This window comes from Equus przewalskii, chromosome 6 (genome assembly GCF_037783145.1).
Source record: "Equus przewalskii isolate Varuska chromosome 6, EquPr2, whole genome shotgun sequence".
NCBI classification, from domain to species: Eukaryota; Metazoa; Chordata; class Mammalia; order Perissodactyla; family Equidae; genus Equus; species Equus przewalskii.
The window spans coordinates 47,454,392-47,478,918 of NC_091836.1; the positions used below are offsets into that span (position 1 = coordinate 47,454,392).

At 40.8% G+C, this 24,527-nt stretch overlaps 1 protein-coding gene across 3 annotated transcripts in view; it reads left to right on the top strand.

Moving 5' to 3' along the window:
- The window catches only part of LOC103558048 (zinc finger protein 709-like), a 29,849-nt gene extending 20,869 nt beyond the window's left edge, over positions 1 to 8,980 (top strand). For all 3 annotated transcript variants that reach the window (XM_070625430.1, XM_070625431.1, XM_070625432.1), the window contains 3 exons: positions 6,101 to 6,227; positions 6,433 to 6,493; positions 6,874 to 8,980. In XM_070625430.1, coding sequence (XP_070481531.1) covers positions 6,101 to 6,227; positions 6,433 to 6,493; positions 6,874 to 8,452 — 1,767 coding nt within the window. In that variant the 3' untranslated portion in view covers positions 8,453 to 8,980. The remainder of the gene's footprint in view (positions 1 to 6,100; positions 6,228 to 6,432; positions 6,494 to 6,873) is intronic.
- Positions 8,981 to 24,527: the final 15,547 nt, after the last annotated feature.

Consider the following 24,527-nt stretch of genomic DNA (forward strand, 5'->3'; position numbering starts at 1 on the left):
AATTCCTGAGAGGAGACTCACTTAAGACGACTCCCCGCCTGCACGTCCTGCCCCGCTCCTCTGCTCTGACTCCAGCCTCCCTCACGTGACCAGTGTTGCTCACTGCTTCATCAGCCTGTTAGCGTTTCTTTATATAGAAACACACCACTGTGAATGCCTATTTCTCTTACCGCTGTATACTCTTGTAATGAGTGGCCAGGGTGTACATGTTCAATGTTTGACTACTGACAACTTAACCCTCACCCTCCCTTTTCCCCCCTGGGCCTTCTTCCCTGGACAGGTTGATGAGAAAGCCTGGAGGCTCCTGCACTGTGGGCTGCTGCTTGCTGGGCAGCTCCTCCTGGGCGCTGTGCTGCCCTATGCTGCCCTGTTGACCCCACCAAGCCTGGGTTCTATACACAGAGGACTCTGAGTTGACAGGTTTGATAATTCCTTGTCCTTTGAGAGCAGGAGTATGAGGATGGGGCCCTCCTTAATTGCTCCTGGGTCCAGCATCTTCAGTGGAATCCATCTGTGTGTTTAGAGTGAACTTGAGAGTGAGGTTGGTGTTGCCTCAACATTAGGGGACATCTCGGGTTACAAGGATGATTATACCCTGTTAATGAGGTGAGCCCATCAGATGGTCACTCCTTAAATAGCAGTTATTTCAGAGAGAGGCAGGAAAATGCACCCAGTAGGTAGTGAGATTACAGAGGGCTCACCAGGACCCCCAAGTAACTCTGCTGCCACCCCTATATCTATTGCAACAAAGATCCTGACTCTCTGTGTTATAGTGGGCAACACCCATAGTCTGAATTTGACACAGCAAAGGGGTTAGTTCAAGCCTGACATAAGCTTAGGCTCCTTAAACTCTATCCAACCAGTTGTCACTGAGGAGGCCTCTGACCCTGATGGCAGTGATTTGAGGCTCTATGGAGGAAGGCCTTAAGTTGCCCATTGGCTTCTCATGAAGAAATTTCCCTACTCTCTACATTATATGCCATTAGAGCTGCTATTGTCACCAGGTACTGAGATCTCTTGGAATAGGCTGTCATAAGCATTGAGTAAGTGACCTTCTACCAAGGTACCCATTAGGCCTTTGGCCCTGGAAACAACTACCTGCCTGTTCAGCATGGCTACTGACACCTACTTGTGATATGATGGAGCCCAACATTGGCCCTTCCACTTATGCCACCTGTAGGAGAGGCATGGCCTTTCTTAAGTTCATTGAAAGAAGCTATGGTGATGGAGGAGGCCACCCCTCTCCCAGCCACCTTGGTTCCCTGGGTAGTTCCTTGGGATTAACTGAATGCACAGCACTGGGGAGTGCAATCTTTAAGGACAATACCCATTTGTATGTGCTGGAGCTCAGTGGAGAGTTGCTGCTCTTCATCCCTTAACTGGGACATCCCTGATGAAAAATCCAACCCAAGGATCACTAGACCTAAGGAAACTTCAAGTGGTCATCTTACTACTGGCCAAAGTGGCCTCATCTGCATATGTTCACAAACTCTTGCATGATTCTGTAAGAGATGCCCCTTTGTGGTAAAAAAAAAAAAAAAAAAAAAAAAAATCTCTGGGAATCTCTTGACTCAGAGATACTCAAAATAGGAATAAAGGTAACCCTTGTCTGTACATTACTAGGTCTACAATACGAGGACCCACCAGGACACTCAATATCCACCTTGGAGTTCTGACGCTACTGGGAGTGACCATGGCACTTCTCAGAGGATACAGTGCTGTGCTCTCCAACAAGGCATTTCATGGAAGTTTCCCCTCCCTTATGGGTCTCAGGCTCGTAGAGCACCACACTGGCTTATTGAAATGTGTTGAAATCAGTTGAATGAGAGATGTCTTGTTTCAGTCATTAGGAGTGAATTGTAATGAGTCCATCTTCATGTTGTTGTTGTTGTTGTTTTGAAAGGCTTCATTTTTTTTAGAGCAGTTTTAGGTTTACAGAAAAATTGATCAGAATTTACAGTTTCCACATAACCCTTCTCTCTGCATCCACACAGTTTGTGCTATTTTTCACATTTTGTATACCTGTGGTCCATATCTTACAATTTGCAAACCCATATTGACGCATTACAGTGGACAGTGCACATTAGTATTGACTCTGTGTTATACAATGTATGGGTTCTGGTAAATGTATAATGACATGGAGCCATCATTTCTGTATCACATAGTGTAGTTTCACTTCCCTAAAACTCCTCTGTGCTCCATCTGTGATTCATCCCTTCCCCAACCCCCAAATCCTTCACAACCAAAGATCTTTCTACTGGCTCATGCTTTTGTCTTTTCCGGAATGTCATATACTTGGAATCATACACTACATAGCCTTGTCCCATTGACTTCTTTACTTAGCAATAGACTTTTAATATTCCTCCATATGTTTTCATGGCTTGATACCTCATTTCTTTTTATCACTGAACAGTATTCATTGTATGGATATTCCACTGATTGTATTTGTCTATTCAACTATTGAAGAACATCTTGTTAAAACTCTAACAATTGCCAAATTTGAATAAAGCACCTATAAGGATTGATGTGTAGATTTTGAGTGAACATAAAGTTTTCAACTCATTAGGAAAAATACCAAGGAGACATCTTGCTGGATATTACTCTATGCAGCGACACTGTATTTTGTTTTCAAAGAAAGTTTCTGTCTTTCATTGTGGGTGTACCAAATTCCATTTACACTAGCAATGACTGAAGATTACCTGTAGCTTTGCATCTTCACCAGTGTTTGGTGTACTGAATGATTTGAGTTTTACCCATTAAATAAATGTTTAATGATACCTCATTGTTGTTTCATTTGCAATTTCCCAATGACATTTGATATAGCACATGTTTTCATCTTGCTTTTTTCCCATCTATGTCTTCTTTGGTGAGCTATCTGTTCAGATCTTTTGCTCATTTTTTAATTGGTTGGTTTGTCTTCTGACTGTTGAGTTCTTTTGATATTTCTGAACCAGTCATTTAACCAGTAAGTGTTTTACAAAGATTTTTCTCTTACTCGGAGAATTATGTTTTTATTCTCTTAACACTCTTTCGCAGAGCAGGAGTTATTTCATTTTAATGAAGTAACATTTTTGGTTTTTTCTTTTGTGGACTTTGCTTTTTGGTTTTGTATCTAAAAATTCATCCCCAAACCCAATGTCATCTAGATTTTCTTATGTTATCTTCTAGGAGTTTATTTCCTTGGCACTTTACATTTTAGATTTGTGATGTGTTTTGACTTAATTTTTGAAATATGTAAGACCTGTGACTACATTTGTGTGTGTGCGTTTGCATGTGGATATCCAATATTTCCACTCCTATTTGTTTAAAAGACTTTATTTTTCATTCGAATTGCCTTTCCTTCTTTGTCAAAGATCATTTGACTATATTTGTGTGGGTCTATAGGGAAAGCGTTGACTCACATATCCCTCAACTTTCCTATAATCTCATTAATTCCAGGAGTTAATTCTATTGCTGTGAATTCTTGGAGATGTTTCACAGAGACATTCATGCCATATGAAACAAAAGTTATGAACTTAAGTACAGGATTCATAGAGCTGTTCCTTCTCAAGAAGTACAAGTTCCCCTCTATTACTAGTTTTTTTTTTAATCATAAATGGATGTTGGATTTTATCAAATCCTTTTTAATTTTCATTTCCCTCTCCTTTCCTTTCTGATATTAGTAATTTCTGTTTTCCCCCTTTTCTTTGTTATCTTAACCAGGTGTTTATCTTAGTCTTGTCAAACAACCAGCACTTTTTGTTTTAATTTTTACTATTGACTTCCCACAGTGACGTTGATTTCTAAGTTATATTATTTCTATTATTGTGCTTACTTTGGGTTTAATCTGCTCTCTTTTTATTATTTCCTAGGGTAGATGCTTACATTATTGATTACAGACGTTTGGTTTTCCATTGTATTTGTTCAGTTGCATAATTTCCCTCTGGGCCCTGCTTTAGTGCATCCAAGAACCTTTGGTGTGTTGTGTTTTCATTTCATTTGGTTCAAACTATTTTTTTCATTTCACTTGAGACTTCTTTGATTCTATGTATTATTTAGTAGTGTCTTGTTAAATCTTCACGTATTTGGGGGTTTTCCAGCTATCTTGCTGTTATTGACTCTAGATCAATGCCTGGGTGGTGTGAGAGTATCTTTTTATGATTTCTGTTCTTTCAAATTTGTTAAAGTGTGCTCTATGTCCTAGAATGTGGTTTGTCTTGGTGAATCTTCCAGGTGAACTTGAGAAGAATGTATAATCTTGAGAACTTGAGAAGAATGTATATATCTGCTGTTCTTGTATGAAATATTCCATAGATTACAATGAAATCCAGTTGTTTCACAATGCTGTTCAGTTCACCTCTGTCCTTCCTCAGTTTTCACCTACTGGAATTTATAATTCATGATAAGAGGGTGTTGACTTCTACTGTTGTACTGGATTCATCTATTTCTCCTTGCATTCTATCATTTCTTGCCTCATGCATTTTGCCCCTCTGTTGTTATGGAGGCACACATGAGGGATTGCTGTGCCTTCTGGGAGAATAGACCCCTTTATCCAGATCTTTATCTCTGAATTTTCCTTGGTTTGGAATTTGCATTGTCTACAATTCATATACCTATGGCAGCTTTCTTTTGATTAGTGTCAACATGGTATATTTTTCTCCATCCCTTTACCCTTCATCTATCTGTATCTTTATATTGAATGTGGGATTCTTACAGACAATATATAACTCAGTTTGTTTTTTTTAAAATGTGATATTGCTATATCTTTCAATTGTAACGAGACCATTTATGATTAAAGTGATTATTGATAAGCTGGATTAATATATACCACTTCTTTTACTGTATTTTATGTCTTGTGCTTGTTATTTCTTTTTTGTCTTAAACAGTTTTTCCATCTTCTCTGGCTGAAATTGAACATTTTATCTTATTTTTTCTTCTCTCTTAGCATACCAATTACATGATTTTAAAAACACTCTTTTAGTGGTTGCCCTTCAGTTTTCAGTACACATTTACAACTACCCCACCTCCTCTGCAAACAGAACTGTACCACTTCTCTGTGTGCAAATAACTCAACACACTGTTCCCAATTTCCCCTCCCTGTGTCTTGTCACATTGCTGTCATTTATTTCACTTGGCGATGAGGTTTTCATTACCAAATAAATTGTTGCTAATATTATTTTAAACAAAGTGTCATCTGTTATATTAATTATAGGAAATATAAAATATATTTTACCTTCATTTTTTCTGTGCTGATCCTCTACCTTTATCATTTACATTCTTTCTGATAAATTTTTGATAATTTCATTCAAAGTACATGTACTCATAACAAATTTCCTCCATTTTGTCTCCAAAAGTCCTTCTTTCTCTATTATTTTTGGAAGATAAGTTTGCTCTACAGAGAATTCCAGGAGAGTGGTTTTTTATTTTCAACACTTTAAATATTTCACTCAACTCTGTTCGTGCTTGCCTGATTTTTGAAAATAAATCCAATTTCATTCACATCTTTGTTTCTTTATACCTAAAGTGTGTTTTTTCTCTGGCATTTTTACATGTGTTCTCTGATTTTTCTCTAGTTTGAATATTATATCCTTGGGTGTACGCTTTTGTAGTTTATCATGTTTAGCGTTCTCTAAGATTCCTGGATGTACAGTTTGCCAGCTCTCGTTAATTTTAAAATATTTTGTTGATTATTTCTTCACTTATTTCTCTCTGTCTTTCTTTTCCTTCAGGTATTCCCATTATGTGTATTATAAACCTTCTGTAATAGAGGTTTCGCCTAGGCTTAATGGATGTGTTTATTCTTTTTGTCTGATAATGATATTTATTTCACTGTATAGCATTTCTGTCATTGCCCAACATGCTCTGGATCATGCCATTACAGAGAAATATGATGAAATGTGATCACAGTAAAAATGTATAAATAATTTTCATGTGCTCATGATGCTGTTAAATTGATGAGGAAATGTCTACATAAAAACAGTGAGTTCTTGATGATCACATCAGAGTAATAAGTATTTCGAGATGACAGAATTATAAGTAATCTTCCTACAATGGAGTATAGATCCCAATCAGTGCTGTCAGTCTTACGCATCCTGCTATACAAAAATTTGTGATGTTTTAGGACTCACTGGCCATTGAGGACATTGCTGTGAGCTTCACCCCAGAGGAGTGGGCTTTACTGGATCCTTCACAGAAGAAACTCTACAGAGATGTGATGTGGGAAACCTTCAGGATCCTGGCCTCAGTAGGTAAGAATGAGGACATTCCTTCATGTCATCACTGAGAGAACAAATGTTTCCTCCCCATCAGCATTGTTCCAAGATGGAGAATATGGAAAGGGGAGATGTTGGTAAATAAACTAGAAATTGTCATAGCTTATCACGGTCTTAGAATCTAAAAATTTTTCTATAATTTCTAATACTTTTAAATCAAATTTCTGTGTCTTCATTTCAGGGAAAACATGGGCAGATCATGATATTGAGGATCAGTCCAAAAACCAGGGTAGAAAGAAAAGGTGAGTCACATTCACAATAGAAAGCAGTCTCACATGAGCATCTTGTTATATTATGAAATTTTAAAAAAGCAAACAAAACAAAGAATACTTAATTCAAATTTACCTTTTCTTAGAAAATTTTCACTTTCTGAAAAATGAGGTAGATGTCAGCTTTTACAAAATGGTTCACTTGGAAACAGGATTAATAAACCCTCTATATGAATATCACTGTTTGGATAACAGGAAGGGGGAAGTCCTCTCCCAGAGCGTTTAGTATATTCAATTTCCAAGAATTCAGACAGGCAGAAAACCTAAACTTTTCCTATAAATTATAATAAATATAACATAAATAAAATTATTAATAAAGAAATCATTAATAATGTGCATCTCACTTTTTACAGAAGTCCTATGGTAAAGAGATTCTCTCAAAGTGAAGAGGGTAGTCAATGTGGAGAAAATTTCAGCCTTATTCCAAATCTCAATGTGAACAAGAAAACTACAGGAGCAGAACCATGTGAATGCAGTGCATGTGGAAAAGTCATGCATCGTTCATCCATTGAAAGGCAAGTTAGATGTCACACTGAACACAAACCATATGATTATCAAAAATATGCAGAGAAGCCATATGTACGTAAGGAATGTGAGAAAGCCCTCCCTTTTCCCAGTTCTCTTCAAATATATGAAAGTACCTATAGTGGAGAGAAACCATATAAATGTCAAAAATGCAGTAAAGCATTCACTTCTTCCAGTTCTCTTCGAGTCCATGAAAGAATTCATACAGGAGAGAAACCCTATGAATGTAAGGAATGTGGAAAAGCCTTTACAGCTCCCTCAAGCCTTCGATCACACATGATCTTTCACACTGGAGATGGACCTTATAAATGTAAGGCATGTGAGAAGGCATTCATTTCGTCCAGTGCAATTCAAATACATGAAAGGAGACACACTGGAGAGAAACCCTATGAATGTAAACATTGTAGTAAAGCATTCACTCATCCCAGTACACTTCGAATGCATGAAAGAACTCATACTGGAGAGAGACCCTATAAATGTAAGGAATGTGGGAAAGCCTTTATTGCTCTCACAAACCTTCGAGTACACATGATCACTCACACTGGAGATGGACCTTATAAATGTAAGGAGTGTGAGAAAGTGTTCATTTATCCCAGTTTATTTCAAATACATGAAAGGAGTCACACTGGAGAGAAACCCTATGAATGTAAAGAATGTGGGAAAGCCTTCAGTTTGTACACTAACTTGAAAAAACACAAAAGAACTCACACAGGAGGGACACCCTATGTATGTAAGGAATGCGGTAAGGCTATTATTTCTCTTAAACTTTTCCAAATACATGAAAAAAGTCACACAAGAGAGAAATCCTATGAATGTAAAGACTGCAATAAAACATTCACTTGTCCTAGTTCTCTTCAAATACATGAAAGAACTCACACTGGAGAGAAACCCTATGAGTGTAAGGAATGTGGGAAAACCTTTATAGCTCCCTCAAACCTTCGATCACACATGATCTTTCACACTGGAGATGGACCTTATAAATGTAAGGAGTGTGAGAAAGCATTCATTACTCCCAGTTCACTTCAAAGACATGAAAGGAGTCACACTGGAGAGAAACCCTATGAATGTAAAGAATGCAGTAAAGCCTTCAGTTGTACCAGTTCTCTTCGAAAACATGAAAGAACTCATACTGGAGAGAAACCCTATGAATGTCAAAAATGCAGTAAAGCATTTACTTCTTCTAGCTATCTTCGAGAACATGAAAGAATTCATACTGGAGAGAAACCCTATGAATGTAAGGAATGTGGGAAAGCCTTTACTGCTCGCTCCAGCCTTCGATCACATATGATGCTTCACACTGGAGAGAAACCCTATAAATGTAACGAATGTGAGAAAGGATTCATTTATCCCAGATTCCTTCAAAGACATGAAAGAAGTCACTCTAGAGAGAAGCCCTATGCATGTTAAGAATATGGAAAAGCCTTCAGTTCTCATCAAGGTTTCCAAATTCATAAAAGAAATCATACTGGAAAGAAACTGTATGAATGCGAAAAATGTAGTAAAGTGTTTAATTTTCCCAGTTCTCTTTGAAGATATGAAAGAACTCACACTGGAGAGAAACCCTATGACTGTCAGGAAAGAAGGAAAGCTTTTATTTCTCATGGAAAATTTGAAGATATGCAACAACGCACAATAGAGAAAAAAACATATATATGTAATGAATGTGGGACCCTTGTCATCTGAGTTCTTTCTGAAGGGATAAAAGGAGTTACTTGATAAAAACTTCTTGAATGTAAACAGTATGGGAAAGACTTCAATTGGCCTACATCTTTCTATGTGAAACTCTCACCAAAAAATATATATAAATGTAAGAAATATGAAAAAGCTTGATGTAAATTAACTTGTGTATAATGTTCTAGAAAACTTTCAACATGAAAGAGTTGTTATAAATTTGTAAATATACTGTGTTTAGCAAGCCTCTTTCTTAAAGTGCAACATTGGATTGTGGATGTCTTTTTTTTTAAGGTATGCTTTTGGGTGAGGAAGATTGGCCTTGAGCTAGCATCTGTTGCCAATTTTCCTCTGTTTTATTTTCTCCCTGAAGCCCCAGAACATAGTTGTATATCCTAGCTCTACATCCTTCTAGTTCTTCTATGTGGGACGCTGCCTCAGCGTGGCTTGATGAGCCGTGTGTAGGTCCATGCCCAAGATCTGAACTGGCAAACCCTGGCGTGAACTCTACTGATCCTTGATTTTTATGCATTCAACACTTCTTTCTAGTACTGCAGGACCCCTATTAGGAAGAATTGAAGTATTAAAAAGAAGAATTCATTCTTCAACAGGCATTCTTGCAACACTGTCTTAATTGAGAAAACACTCCCGAGGGTTGCACCTGCCCTCAGCTCATACTCATAACAGGAGTGAAGTGAGAGGGCTCCCAGAATCTTGAGTTTAAATCAGGTTCTGTGGACAGATCTGTAGAAATACTGTAGTAATGAAACAAGATGTGTCTCCTACGTAGGATCTGTCTGGGGACATCCTCATTCATGTCATCAGCATTGTCTTTCCATTATTATCCATAGAGCATTTCCTGCTCTTCATTTCACAGCTGAAGCCTACGCATTCCTGAGTATTGGAAACATCTTCAGAAATCCATGCAGATCCCACTGTGGAAAATTTCCACGAGACAATGCCAGGGGCCTATGAGCTGAGATGGTCACAGGAGCAGTGGTAGAACCCTTGTTATGGGCACATTCTGTCAGCCACAGCAACCAGGAACATTCCATATTTGTCAGATCTGCTTCCTTGCTTATTCAACAATACTTAAACTGAGTGACCTTGAGCAGAGAAATAAATGGCTGTAGAATTTATCAAAATAAGTCAATTTATTAGCATCTCCTTCCACATACCCCTTTCTGAAAAAGGCTTTGCCAGCCTCCTATTATGCATCTAAGAGTCTCCAAACCTTCCACGGTGGACATGAATTGCCCAAGGCATCCTTCTACCAGAAACCATTCTCCTCATCCACTGCCACACAGTTAGAGATGCCAAGAAGGTAACGACAGAGCCTTTTGTAAATACAGGCCCTCCCAGGGCCTGAGTTGATGTTCCTCCACAGCCAGCTTCCCATTTTGCCTTCAGTCATAAATGCAGGACCCCTTGGGCTTGTTAACCAGAGGGTTCCTCATTGAAGAGATGGGTACTTACAGCATAGAGACAAAAATGGCGCTTCTGGCATATCACCCATACAGGAGGAAGTGTGTTCCCCTCTTCTCTGATTAGACACATTGGCCATTTCAGGAGTGACTTGGGAGCACATGAATGACCAGGCAGTTTATACACTTTATGCACAGTGTGCACCACCACACCTGATGGGGTCTACTGCAGAGTTGCTGTGTTCTTTCCCCAGATGAAACAGGCCAGCCCTGATCATGGATTAGATCATTTTGATTAGTCAAACTCCAGGTAATCATGCCAGCAACAGAGAATTCCCTGGGCAAGAATCAAACTAATCTGCATATTTTTATAAAAGATTTGTGGCCTTTGCTAATGATCTAGCTGTCTCATCCCACCAATAGCACCACCTCCTTATCCAAGGTTGCCCCCTTTGCCATGAAGAACTCTGGGATACCTTGCATAACAATATCCAAGTACAAATCAGAGTCACTCCTTACTCTGCACATATTAAACCTCAGTCTGCAGGGGCTCATTTCATTGCTCAGGGTGATAAATTCACTCGAATTTCTGAGACACATACTGACTCCTCAGACTTGATGGTGTTAAACTTGGTCCATGAGACCCTGTGATATGAAACCATTAAGAGGCCTCTAACCTAACGGTCTAGGAGGACTTCCAGAGACTTCCCTCCTCTACCCTGAACTTAGTGACTGTCCAACACAGCAGTCAGTTTCACTGATGTGGAAAACATGTGTCACAGGTAATATAATCCATGCACATTAAGTCCAGGTGGAGGAGGGGTCCCTACAGCTGATGGGATAGACTTTGTCAGGCTGCTCACCCCCTCTGCTGGGCTGCTTGCTACACTCAGACCACAGTAGACCCTTTTATAGACAAATTACTCCTCCTGTCATACATGATCCTGAAGCCAAAATCAAGGACTCACCAACATGCTCTAGAAATTATTGCTATTATCAGCTAATGTCTCAAATATTGGGCTCTTGAGAAAGGCATTCAATGGCTTGTACCTCTCGTGACTCAGGCTGCAGCGCTCTTAGGATGGCTAAGGCTTACTTAGACAAACCTTGCTTTCTTCTAAATAGATGTTCCTGCTGTTGGAGTTACATTCAATCCCCAGACTGTGGGGCTTATTAATTGGTTTTGATCATCAGGATTACGGGCACGTTGTAAGTAGAGCCTTTCTATACTAGGCTCTTCTGTCAGAATGGTCAGTCCTACAGGTCTTTGGTTTCTTGTAATTGTGCCCCATGGCCACCACTCTCATATCCCACTCCGGGTCTTCCTCCTAACATCATCTGTAGTCTGTGCCCTGTGAGTCAATATTTAATCGTGGGTGCTCTCTCTCAAACCATGGGTCCGACACCAATGTGCTGTTTTCCTATCATTCTCACTCATATGTTCATCGTCATGGGAGTCACTGGTAGTGACCTGGGCACACATGATGTCATTCAGCATCATCATTACTACCAACAAAGAAATGTCCAGAACACTTAAAACACATATAGCAGACAGCTAGTGTTTGAGGTGTTTCCCCTGAAGGAAAACCCCCTGGCAGCCATAGTGGCTGCTGACTACTTGGGTTTGGACTATTTATTAACCAGCCAGGGAGAGCTCTGTTCCCTAAAAGGGCTGCTCGCTGCATGTGGGCAGGCTGCTCTGACAGGGTGCCACCAAGAACACAACAAATGAGGCAGCAAATTAGAGTAAACAATAAGATTACTAGAATATTTGAACATAGTTCTTGAACCACACTGACCCACTTTCCTGGATCTCTCCAACACCCTGGGATGACTGGAGTCAAAGATTTTTGGAGGCTTTGTGATCCTACTTATAATGGCTTGTCCTTTTCACATGACTTTTCGATTAATACTGAAATTCAAATTCATTTAATGAGACGTGTCATCATTCAGTCAATAAGCCTCAGGAGTGAACTTTAATAAAGACACTGACCTCACTGTCTTCGCTGGCTTTAGATACCTGCTCAACCTGTCTGGCCCACAATGGGTAAATAAGTCAGGAAGGGTGACACATGCCCATTTTCTTCTTATGCCAATGGGTAGAAAGGTCAAATCTTGAAAACTTGCAGCCTCTACTCCTAGACACCTTAAAGGTTCAAGCCATTCTCCCTTGCACAAGCCACCCCAACACACTTACCCTTGCCCTGCTCTCCTTAGAAAGTACCTTTGAGTCATAAACATATTTCAATTAACTTGATGCATATGATGACACAGTCTTGACATCCAATCCCATTTTAGGTAGGATATTAATCCTGCCCCCAAAAGGGCAATGATAAATCAAGATAACCAATGGAAAGTGTCTTCTGGGTGAGAAAATGGTATTCAGGTTAGGGAGTTCTTATAAGGTGAGGAAAATAAACCTGAATATAGAGATTCCAATATACAATGTTTTTAGATGCATTTGTTACAAAAGAAAAACTTTGAGACCACCCACCTGGCTCTAGCAGGAGAATTAATGAGTGAAAATGGCATAGTCTCACAAGGGAAAATACAGCAACAGGAGTGAATGGTGGTTTGTGTTCTGATGTGTAAAGAGCTCTGAGTGATCATGTCACCTTCACAGCAAGAAAAAAACTGAACCACCTGAAAAGCAACTCCTCTTCTTAGATCCAAGAGAGATTTGAAATTACATGGCAAACCAACGCTCCCGGCGAGTATGGAGAATTACCACTTACCTGGGGGAGAAACATCTGGAGCCAGCAACATCTAGGAACACAGAAACTGTTAACGATGAATTTCCTGGAGACACAGATTGGACTAGCTTGAGAGTTAAAAGCTTTAGGGATTCCAGTCTTAGTGAAATCCCAAAATCTGTGTTTTTCCATCAGGAGCCCAAGGAGGTTCTTGTGGAGGCTGGAAAAAATTGTCTCATGCTTCATGCAGGAAATGGGGGGAAACTTTCTGATGTACACGGAAAGCATTCTGTGCTCTGTAACTTAGGCCATCTTTCAAAGGAAATTAATTTTCCAAAACCTTATCTGATTGGGAAAGAGCAGTCAGACAGCTCCTAGACTCTTCGGGATTTCTCTCTGACAAAAGGGGAGGAATAAACGCTAAGAACATATTCTGAAGTTCACCATCCAGGGATTCTGTACCATCAAAACATTACAGGTTTAATCATAGCATGAGAACATTTTCCCACCCTAATGCCTTCCCGCATATCAACATGGCTGCAGTGTAGAAATAGTGGGTTAAACAGAGAATTGCAAGAGACAGACCATCCAAGATTGAGTTTCTAGGGACGCGCAAACACACCAGGGGAGAAAACACAAGGACACTTGTATGCGGCATAAGGCATAGTAAGAGATTACAGCGATAAACACCTGTATTAAACAAGAGAGACACCAAGTTAACAAGGGAACGAGAAGAACAACAATAAACTAAACCCAAAGTACTCTGGAAACTACAAAGCATGGTGAAAACAAATTAAGACATGTATAAATAAGTGGGAAAATATCCCACTTTCATGGTTTTCAGGACTTAACACTTTTGAAATGGCACTGCTGCACACAGTGATCTAGAGATTCAGTGCGATACTGATCATAACCCAAACTGTACCCCTTATAGAAATCAAGCTGTTTCATAAATTACATGTAATTGCAAGGGAACCAGAATAGTCCAACCAATCTGAAGAAAGAAAAAGTAGTATGACTAACATTTCTGGATTTCAAAACTTTATACTAAGCAAAAGTAACCAAGGTCATGTGGTACTGATGCAAGGATGGCCACAGAGATGTGTGGAAGATTGAGATTAGAGAAATAACCCCCACATTTATGGTCAACTGATCTTTGACAAAGGTCCCCAAAGTGAGGAAAGAATATTCTTTTCATAAATTGGTGCTGGGCCAACTGGATAGGCATAGGCAAAAGGAAGAGATTGTGCCCTTAAAACCCACAACATACACTGATTTACCAAAAGGGATCAAAGACCTAAAGGTGAGAATAAAAGTACAACAAAAGTATATAAAACACAGGAAAATATTCCTAAGTTTGGATTTAGCAAAAAATGTTAGATATGACACCAACAGAATAATAGGAAAAAAAATAGGAAATTTAGGCTTATGTACTATGGATAAGTACTATGGTACTAATCTTATGGAACCACTGTGGTACATGCGGTCAGTCGTTGACCCAAACTGTGTTATGTAGGGCATGACTGTGTGTGGATTATATCTCAATAAAGCTGTCCACATATGTAAATAGATGCATTGAGCATTACAATACAAAACAGTTTTGCAATCCCCTCTCTTAGGCTTATTAGAATTTCCAGGTTAATTAGGTTAGTTGTCACTTGGTGTGTGACTGTGATGAGAATGCTTAATCCACTTTCTACAGCATACATATATCAAACCATCAGGTTGTAATCTTTAAATATAGATAGTATTAGTCAATTATACCTCAGTAAAGCTGGGGGAAATTTTACAGGTGCACCCCACATTTACATAAGGATTTCTTAGTTTTATTAGATCAGTGAAATTAGGAATCAGTTGCCTCAGGGATATTATAACTATTTACATTTCAAACTTCTCTAGGTTCACAGGCAAAAATTGATCTAAAATAAATTTCCCTCTAGTGTAAAATGTAAACTTGAGAATTTGGTGAGCATATCTCATAGTTTGTGGTTGGTGAGAAGAGTCCTTGTGCCCAGCTAGGGCTGTGGGGTTCCTACTTCCCGCCAGAGCGAAGGGCCCCCAGATTCTTTATCTTAAGATGGAACGAGTCGGGGTGGAGCAGGGATGGATGGAAGGCTGAACGCTGGCAAGAAGGAAGATCAAAATGGAACCTGACCCTTTATCACAGATGGTGACATCACGTTTAAGTGTCTGTGTTTCTAAACAAGGGTCAGGCTGACATGAGTGGCCTCGCAGCCTTACACCACGCCCTAGACCCTTAGAGGACATAAGACCCTCTTGTGTCCGTGTCACCCAGCCTGGTCCACTCTGTACTTGCTCCATCTTTAAACTGAATTAGGAAGTGCCTGTGCAGACCTGTTAACCACGCGTCATAAAGCGGTGGGGTAAACAACAGTGTGGTCCCAGGCCTGGAAAACATTATGTTTAAATGTAAATGACCCAGGCGGGGACAGGTTAGGGGCCACTGGCAGAAGCTCTTCCGCCAAGCCAGGCGTCTTCCTGCTCTCTGGTTTCAGGGGGTGTGGCCTTTTGAGAACTGTCCAATCCAGGCTCCGCTGAGGCAGGTGGGTGGGACGGTGCACTGCACTGGCGTAGATATCCCTTGTCACCTCCGCTAGGCTTGGGTTTGGGTGATGCCTGACCTAAAGGGTCCCTGGTGACTCTGCCGCAGCCTATGTCACGCTGTGACCTGCCCTGGCCGTGGGGGTCGTAGAAAGGACTCAAGGGACCCACGAGCCCTAGAAATGGTGTCCGGCCCCGAGGGTAGGACACGGCAGGAGGGGCTGGTGGGAAGCGGCGGGGCGGGCCCGGCCTCCCGCGGTCCCCTCCGGGCTCTGCGGCCCCGAGTCCGCGGTGGCGCCGCTGGGCCCTCAGGCCCCTCTGGCCGCAGCGTGGGGGCGGGGCCGGCAGCCGGGCCCCGGGCGTCCTGTGGTCCCTGCGCGCGGCGACTGGGGCCGCAGCGTCTCTGGGCCGCTGTGCGCCCGCAGCCCCGCGTGTCCCAGACGGTGCGGGGCCCGGGGGAGGGCCCGCAGGACAGTCGGGCCTCGGTCTCCGGGGTCCGTGCGCGGAGGCGCTGTGGTCTGTGGGGTCCTCAGTGCCTTCTTTCTCCCAAGGGGGCACCCGTTTTTTCCTGATGTTTCCAAAAGTTTGGGGAGCAGAATCTCAAATCCACGACGCTGTCCCCCTAGCCTAGCTCTTCCTAGAGCTGACAAGTCCCTAAATTTCCAGATCCCTCCCCACATGCCCAAAGCTAATTTCCCCTTTCAGATTCACAGCATCATCAACTTTGCGTCCTCCATGGTACATCAAACAGACCCAATATTTTAACTGTTCATCATTTTTCCCCAGAGCCATGGATGACTCTTTTTTAAAGATTATATTTGTCTGGATGTTTTCCATGAGAAGACAGCAAAAAATAACCACCTGAAACTGTGTTGCAAAAAATCCTTGTGTCCTCCGCCCCAGGATCTTTCTGGGCACAGACACCCTTGGGAAGTCCTTTGGGTGGAGCTTCCTCTTGAAAATCTTTCCTAGGTGATCTGTCCTGTCAGTCTTGCTTACCTCTTGGTCTGTTACCTTGAAAAGATTTACTCACTTAAGCCTCTGTTATTCAATAGAGGCAAAAGGTATTTCATCAATAGCGTTTGAAAGACAGTATAAAATATTTCCAAACTAGCAAGAAAGAGGTGAATTTCAAATAAAAAAAATTTCTTCATTGCATTTCATTTGTCAAGTATTCTTCTTAAAGATTGGCACCTGAGCTAACAACTGTTGCCAATCTTTTTTTTTTCTCTGCTTTATCTCCCCAAATGCCCCTTGGTACACAATTGTATATCCTAGTTGCAGGTTGTTCTAGTTGTGGTATGTGGGATGCCGCCTCAACGTGGCCTGATGTGCGGTGCCATGTCCGAACCCAGGATCTGAATCAGTGAAACCCTGGGCGGGCACAGGCAAGCGCGAACTTAACCACTTGGCCACAGGGCCAGCCCCTCATTTGTCAAGTAGTCTGATTTCACTCTTTCTTCCCCTGAGGGTGTGTAGTAATTTTCTCAGGGCTGTATCTCCTTTTGGATGTTTTCAAGTGAAATTCCAGGGCTTAGACATGCAGACCACAAGTGTTTAAGTGTGTTTCACCAATTTCTTTCCATGGAAATAATTAACTGACATCTGTTTTCTGGAAGGAATAATTTGGGGTTTTATGGTTGAACTAATAAAAGTGACTTACAATTTTCTTCCCTCCATTCCACATAAAGGATGAGTTGAAGTGATTTTGCTGGATTGTTCAAAAATTGGTTGTGTCATTTAAATAAGAGTGATGTTCTAAAGCATCTCCGGTGGGGAGCAGAGGCCCACAGTCCAAGACCCAAGCTAAGGCCCCCTTGAACCTGCAGAGGGAAGGCCTTGCAGGCCCAGTTGTCCTTCCTGGGGAGCCTCCCTCTGCAGGTGTGCTACTGCTCACACCCCCATGGAAGGAGCCTTTATCCTGAGAGGAGCTGCAGAGCCCTGGAAAGCTGGGGGCGCACGTGCTCATGGGGTGGGGAGTGACGCCCTTTCTGAGGCTGTGGTTGTGGTTCCTTAGGCCTGGACATTTAAATGTTATGTTTGAGTTTTGCACCCACACCGTAGGTGCACTGAGAGTGTAATCTGTACACAGTGAGAAAGTCTGTGAAGATCAGGTGTTCCGTCCTGTGGACAAAGGGTTCATGAATTTGGAGTTCATGTGGGTCAGCAGCTTAAACTGAATCCAGCTGAGAGTTTCTTCACTTGAGAGAGTGGGAGCCTGGGGGAGGCAGTGCTTCCATGCTCACAGGAGAGGCAGGGTGTGTGGGGATCGCAGAGTGCATTCCTGTGGCTGCTCAGGCGTCCCCACCCTCCTTCACCAGGGACTGACCCTCTCCATGGGTTACATCTCAACCAGGACAGTCTAGCCCAAGTCTAGGAATATGGTCCCTTTCTGAATGTGAGTTTTCCCTCTGCAGTGTAGACAAGCAGGCTGCTTCTATAAGCTGTTCGAAATATTTGTGTCTCTGTTTTCGGATTCCTTTATCCATTGGAGATTGCAGCCCTTTGATTCTAGTTTCACTTAGCACTTGGGTCTTTAAAATGTAAGTTGACTGACAGATACAATGTGAGGAAGTCAAGAAAAGTGTGGAGTCAAAAAGAATCTTTGTTTTATTTAGGCAAGAGAACTTCAACATGTGAGAGAGACGTGTTACTGAACACAAATATAGTTCCATTTACCTATCACATAGGAGGGCCAGAAACTCGAAAGACCAGGCTTGTGGCAAGGAAAGATTTTTTTTTTTAAAGATTTTAGTTTTTTCCTTTTTCTCCCCAAAGTCCCCCAGTACACAGTTGTATATTCTTCATTGTGGGTCCTTCTAGTTGTGGCATGTGGGATGCTGCCTCAGCATGGCTTGATGAGCAGTGCCATGTCCACGCCCAGGATTCGAACCAATGCAACACTGGGCCGCCTGCAGCAGAGCACGTGAACTTACCCACTTGGCCACGGAGCCAGCCCCAGGAAAGATTTTTTTAAATTATGGAAAAGCAGCCAGATGAGGAGATGGCAGTTGGAACTCAGATCCACCTCCTCAAAGGGAAAAATGTAGGGTTTTTTTTTGAGGAAGATTAGCCCTGAACTAACTACTGCCAATCCTCCTCTTTTTGCTGAGGAAGACTGGCTCCAAGCTAACATCCATGACCATCTTCCTCTATGTGGGACGCCTACCACAGCATAGCTTTTTGCCAAACAGTGCCATGTCCACACCTGGGATCCGAACTGGTGAACCCCAGGCTGCCAAAGCCCACTTAACCGCTGTGCCAGCGGGCTGGCCCTGGGGTTATCTGGGGTTTTAAGTAGGGGAGGGCGAAGATGTTCTGGGGTTTTAGGTAGGGGAGTGGGAACATGTGGCCTTGCTGGTTGGTGCCTTCCCACCAGCCTAAGTTTGGCCTTGAAGACTGGGGACTTTTGTTGTTCCATATAAATTTTAGGAGTCTTTGTTCTATCTCCATGAAGAATGTCATTGGGAGTCTGACTGGGATTGCAGTGAATCTGTACTGCTTTAAGTAATACGGACATTTTAACTATGTTTATTCGTCCAATCCACGTGCATGGACAACCATTCCATTTGGACAATCATTCCATTTCTTCATGTTATCTTTGATTTCTTTCAATAATATCTTATACTTTTCACTGTATAGGGCTTTCATCTCCTCGGTTAAGTTTATTCCTAGATGTTTTATTCTTTTTATTGCAATTATAAATGGGATTCTCTTCTTCTCCTTCTGCTTTTTTCATTATTAAAGTATAGAAATGCAACTGATTTTTATAAGTTGATTTTGTACCCTGCAACTTTGTTGTAGTTGTTATATCTTATCGTTTTCTGATGGATTCTTTAGGGTTTTCTACATGTAGAATCATGTCATTTGCAAACAGTAAGAGTTTCACTTGTTTTCCAATTTTGATCCCACTTATTTCTTTTTCTTGCCTAATTGTCCTGGCTAAAACCTCCCATACTATGGTGTATAAGAGTGGTGAGCTTGAGCACCCTTCTCTTGTAGGTGTTCTCAGAGTGATGGCTTTAAGTTTTTCCCCATTGAATATGATCCTGGCTGTGGGTTTGTCATATACGGCCTGAGTTATGTTGAGGTATTTTCCTTCTATACCCATTTTATTGACTTTTTATCAGAAATGGATGTTGGATATTGTCAAATGCTTTTTCTGTGTCTAAAGAGATGATTATCTTATTTTTATTCCTCATTTTGTTAATGTAGTGTAACACATTGATTTGAAGATGGTGAACCATCCCTGGGTCCCTGGGATAAATTCCACTTGATAATGGTGTATGACCCTTTTAAGGTATTGCTATATTTGGTTTGCCAATATTTTATTGAGGATTTTTGCATCTATGTTCATTGGTGATATTGCCCTGTAGTTTTCCTTTTTGTTGTCCTTTTCTGGTTTCGGGATCAGTGTGATGGCCTCATAGAATGAGTTAGGAAGTGTTCCATCTTCTTGAATTTTTTGCATAGTTTGAGAAGGATAAGTATTGAATCTTATTTGAATGTTTGGTAGAATTCTCCAGAGAAGCATATGATCCTGGACTTTTGTTTTTGGGAGGTTTTTGATTACTGTTTCAATCTCCTTACTTGTGATTAGTCTATTCAGTATCTGTATTCCTTCTGGATTCAGTTTCAGGAGCTCGTATAAGAATTTATCCATTTCTTCTAGGTTATCCAATGTGTAGGCGTATAGTTTTTAATAGAATTCTCTTAGAATCCTTTGTATTCCTGTGGTACCCATTGTACTTTCTCCTCTTTCATTTCTTTTATTTATTTAGGCCTTCTCCCTTTTTTCTTAGTGAGTCTGGTTAAGGATTTGTCAATTTTATCTTCTCAAAACAACAGCTCCTAGATTCATTGATCCTTTCTACAGTTTTTTTTCTCCTTTGGTATCTATTTCATTAATTTCTGCTCCAGTTTTTATTATTTCCCTCCTTCTACTGACTTTGGGCTTTGTTTGTTCTTATTTTTCTAGTTTTGATAGGTGTAATTTAAGATTACTTGAGATTTTTCTTGATTGTTGAGGTGGGCCTACATTGCTATAAATTTTCCTCTTATTACTGCTTTTGCTGCATCCCATAAGAATTAGTATGATGTACTTTCATTCTCATTTGTCTCCCAATATTTTTTTATTTCTCCTTTGATTTCTTCATTGATCCGATGGTTGTTCAGTAGCATGTTGTTTAGTCTTCACATATTTCTGACCTTCCAAACCTTTTTCTTATAGCTGATTTTGAGTTTCATAGCATTATGGTAGGAAAAGATCCTTAATGTGATTTCAATCTTCTTAAACTTATTGATGTTTGCCTTCTTTCCCAACACATGGTCTATGAGATTTTTCCATGTGCACTTGAGAAAGATGTACATTCTGCTGTTCTCAGATAGAATGTTTATATATATGTTAAGTCCTTCTGGTCTAGTTTTTAATTTCATTTCATTATTTCCTTGCTGACTTTCTGTCCGGCTCATCTGTCCATTGATGTAAGTGGGGATGTTGAAGTCCTCTATTATAGTTTTGTTGCTGTTAATTTCTCCATTTAGTTGTTAATAATTCCTTTATGTACCTTGGCACTCCTCTGTTAGGTGCATATGTATTCATAAGTATTATGTCCCCTTGGCTAAATGTCCCTTTAACATTATGTACTGCCCCTCATTGTCTTTTTTATCTTGAAGTCTTCTTTGTCTGATGTAAGTATGGCAACACCTGCTTTCTTTTGTTTGCCATTTGCTTGGATTATCATCCTACATCCCTTCACTCTGAGCCTGTGTTTTTCTTTAGTGCTAAGATGTGTTTCCTGGAGGCAGCATATTGTTGGGTCTTGCTTTTTAATCCATCCCACCACTCTGTGCCTCTTGATTGAAGAATTCAGTCCATTTACATTAAGAGTGATTATTGACATATGAGACGTTAATACTACCATTTTATCTCACTTTCTCGTTGTTCTGTATTTCCTTTGTCCCACTTCCTGTGTATTTCTGACTGCCATTTCAGTTTGATTTTCTAGGATAGTTTTCTCTTTATTTCTCATTGTGTCTCTGTTCTGATTTTTTGTTTAGTACTTAACATAAAGTTTACATAAAGATCTTGTAGATGATATAGCCCATTTTTTGATAGCCTTTCAGCACCATTAGCCTAATCAGGTTCCATCCCTTCCCTCTTCCCCATCTAATTATTATTGTCACAAATTATTTCGTGTTGTGAGTTTGTGATTAAAATCAAGTGTCTATAGTTACTTTAGGTCCTTTCCTTCCCTGTACCTTTAATGTTATAATTGAGGTTTGGTAACCTGTTCTGATAGAGAATTACAATTTTCTTATTTTGTATATTTATTGCCTTGTTTAAGGCTTTGTAAACCTTTTCATTTCAGTTATGAGGGCATTCATTATCATCTCTTGTGTGTGTGTCGCGGGGGGGGGGGGTCTTTTCACAATGAACTCCCTGAGCTTTTGTTTATCTGGTAATGTTTTTATTTCTCCATCATATATAAATGATGGTTTTGCTGGATAGAGTATTCTTTGCTGAAAATTTGGTCTCTCTTGGACTGTAATGTTTCTGCTGAGAACTCCACTGAAAGCCTGATAGGGTTTCCTTTGTAGATTATTCTCTTCTGCCTTGCTGCCCTTAATATTTTTCTTTGTCATTGGCTTTTTCTAGTTTTATTAATGTATGCTTTGGAGAAGGTCTTTTTGCATTAATGTAATTTGGACATCTATTAGCATCATTTACTTAGATTTTCAGTTCCATTCCCAGGTTTGGAAAGTTCTCAGCTATTATTTCTTTGAACAAGCTCTCTGGTCCTTTCTCCCTCTGTATTCTCTTTGGAATACCTATAATCCGTAGGTTGTATTTCCTAATCGAGTCACACTTCTCAGAGAATTTCTTCATTTTATTTTAGGCTTAGTTTTCTCTCCTCCATCTGAAGCATTTGTATATTTCTGACCTCTAATTTGCTAATTCTGTCCACCAAAATGTCAGCTTTTTTCTAGGGTTTCTAGATTGGTTTTTATCTTATTTGTTGTGTTCTTCATCTCTAGCATTTCTGTTTGATTTTGATTTTAGAATTTAAATCTCTTTTGTGAAAAACTCCTTGTGCTTATTAATTTTATTCCTGTGTTCACTGAACGGAGTTTTCTTGTAACTCACTGAGTTTCACTGCACCTAGTTTGAATTCTCTGTGATTAAGATTGTAAATTTCTGTGTCTTCAGGACTGGTTTCTGTCTTGTCATTTTCCTTCTGATCTGGAGTGTTGATGTATTTCTTCATGGTGTTTGATGAAGTGGACTTTTGCCAGCACACAGCTGTAGTGTCTGGTCACATTCCGCCTGCCACGAATAGGGGGCAGAAGCTGTGTTTTCTTTTTTTTCCTGGTTTATCTTCCCCAAATCCGCCCAGCACACAGTTGTATATCTTAGTCAGGTACTTCTAGTTGTGGCAAGTAGGACGCCGCCTAAACGTGGCCTGATGAGCAGCGCCATGTCCACGCCCAGGATCCAAACCAGCAAAACCCTGGGCCGCCACAGCGGAGCATGCAAACTTAACCACTTAGCCACGGGGCCAGCCCCTGAAGCTGTGTTATCTGAACCTGCCATGTCTGCTGGAAGTTATGCTCACCCACTGAATGTAGATGAATACAACTCATCTACATTTGCTGGCTCCTGCTGGTTGGTGAGTCCCATAAACAGATGCAGGAGCTCTGGTGTGGGTCTGCTGCCCTGATTGATTGGCCAAGTTGGTGCACCTGGGGGGGAGGAGTGGAGGACTAATTTCTTTCACATGCATGTGTATGCACATGCTCTGCATTCACTGACAGCCCACCTGGGCTGCTGGGCTTGGTGGGAGCACCTAAATGGTGGCCTAGCCACCTAAGTGTGGAGCATTCCTGTGGGCTGGGATGCAACTCGGAAAGCAAAAATGTTCCCGTGAGGGCTGCCTACTTCCCAGTCTTCCCCTCCGCGCCCCCCCCCCCCCCCCGCCGAGTCACGCCAGCAGCTGCACAAGGTCCCACGCTGCAGATCACTGTTGCTGGGGAGGGGGAGATCTACTCATCTCTTTCTGCTGCTTCCTGGGGATGCAGCAGATTCACCATCAGATGTATTGCTGCATAGAGCCCTCAGATGTCCTGTTGTGCTGTGTGTATGTGTGTGATCTGTTGGCTAATGAATGTCCTTTTGGTTGTATCCTAGGGAGAAAGGCAATGGGAACAGCTCGCTCTGCCATGATACTGACATTGCTCCCATTTCTCCTTTTATACTCAATTAGGATATCACTCAAAATGACACCCTCTCTGCAGCTCACCTCAATAATTACTTGGATGATTAGCTCTAAACACCCATGGCTCTTACTGGTGTTTCCACTGGGAAGTCAGAGTTGACTTTTACAGATAGCACTCTACTCATAGAATACACTCAGTATGAACCATAACAGTGCAGATAGATACCAGTGCGTCTCTACATGGGTGGAACTCCATAGGTTAGTGGGGTATATATTCCACACTCAATCACTACATTAGCAAAATGAAAATGCCAACTACTGTAACATTTAAAATATTTAAAGGTAAAATAAAAACCCTCTCAAAGGACATTAAAACAAAAAGACACCAAAAACATCTGTGGCTTAACTCAAAAGGAAGTCTTAATCCTCAGAAAACAATGACATCCTCACTTACTGAGATTCCTACCCTCACAGAAAAGATATGTATACATCTCAGTCTATTAGCTCAATGTTATTTTTTACATACCTTCAAAAGTCCATTCCTTCAAAGTCCTTATTTCCATCTCATAAGAGAAAGCTTTGCCATTTGTTAATCCTCTCTTCCCACAAAAAACTTGTTTTATGCTGCCCTATCCAAATCCTACTGTGAGTGACTTCTGTTGAACTGGGGACACTGACTTTATAGTGCATGGGATCTGAGGGATATTGAAGCATTATTAAGAGCATAATCACTGAGAAAGAAAGGCTTGACTGGCATAGTGGTCTTGCCTCTCTCCCTTGCTGGATTTGTATTGTCTCACAGAATCAGTTGAGTCATACGGGAGATATTAAAAATACCACATAGTCTATTAAGAAGTGTATTTATGTATTTTGACTGAGGTATTTATGATAAACAGTGTCTAATACACCATAGGAA